At 40.3% G+C, this 1,184-nt stretch overlaps 1 protein-coding gene across 1 annotated transcript; it reads left to right on the top strand.

The window, feature by feature from the left end:
- Nucleotides 1-611: 611 nt before the first annotated feature.
- SARC_16742 (hypothetical protein) lies at nucleotides 612-1,101 on the top strand (the record flags this gene model as incomplete). Its single annotated transcript, XM_014289155.1, has 2 exons — nucleotides 612-791; nucleotides 946-1,101. Coding segments are annotated over 2 exons (336 nt in total), but the record flags the coding sequence as incomplete, so codon positions are not given.
- Between the last annotated feature and the right edge of the window lie 83 nt (nucleotides 1,102-1,184).

The raw sequence follows: 1,184 nt of genomic DNA, 5'->3' as shown, positions 1-1,184 counted from the left end.
TATATATATATATATATATATATGCATATATACGAAGGTACTATACCATCTCGTACCATCAAATGCGCTCACAATTGAATTGCATAAGGTTATTGTTCGTTTAAGTCTTTCAAATTCAATTATCGATGAATACACGCATTATGCAAGTCATTTATATTACACTGTGCCCGACAAATAGAATTGAAAATGTATTGTTTCTTGGATGCGCTCATGAAGTATATCCCGTTTTTCTCTATCACGTCAATTGATTTGCTGTTCAAAATTGTGTTGGTATTGTATCTTTTCGCACGTGTCGTGCGTCGTAGACAATTGTACTTTTTAAGTATGATAGTGGGTCTCATCATCGTGTTGTGAAACACTTCATGTTCACTTACTGCAACCACCCACCTCTGTATGTATGGACATTCTTTTATTATTGCATACATATGTATATCTGTCTCAGGATATCGTCATGTATATTCCATCTTCAACTTGTGCGGGGCATCTCCATGTCGCCACTGCCAGTAGAGCATCCTGTAAGAGTGCATACATCTGTGTAGTTGTCACGTGTCTTGTGCGTTTCGAGTCTCCATCCTCACTAAATTTAGACACGGAAGGAATTACCAAGGCCTATGGCACTTCTGAATATATCCGATCATTATCATATCTTCAAGGTGGAAAATGAAGAGCTCATTCGCTTTGGTCACCCGGAAGACATTTGGTTCCACGTCGACAAGCTATCATCTGCCCACGTGTACATTCGCCTGGCAGAGGGGCAGAAGCCTGCTGACGTTCCTGCCGCGCTCGTAGAAGTATGTTTCGAACTGCTGCATATGCGGATATACTTCAGATTCACACCCATCCTAAATAATTTACTCAGTCAAGATAAATGGTTCAGAATTTGATCATGAAAAATAGACGTATATTTGCATACCCCACTAAACTTGCTATACGCGCTATATACAGGACTGTGGACAACTTGTAAAAGCAAACAGTATAAAGGGGTGTAAATTGGCCGAATGTGACGTGGTGTATACCCCATGGTCCAATCTCTTAAAAACGGGGGACATGGCGGTCGGGCAGGTCAGCTTTCACAACGATAAGTTAGTAACACGAGTAAAGGTGAGTGAGACTGGTGAGGTTGTAAATGTAGTTGATTGCGCTAGTATGTATGAAGAGTTGTCCAATATGTATATACACATATT

Source organism: Sphaeroforma arctica (genome assembly GCF_001186125.1).
Source record: "Sphaeroforma arctica JP610 unplaced genomic scaffold supercont1.8765, whole genome shotgun sequence".
NCBI classification, from domain to species: Eukaryota; class Ichthyosporea; order Ichthyophonida; genus Sphaeroforma; species Sphaeroforma arctica.
Note: the sequence above shows the minus strand (reverse complement) of the source record. Positions and strands in the feature narration are given on the sequence as shown.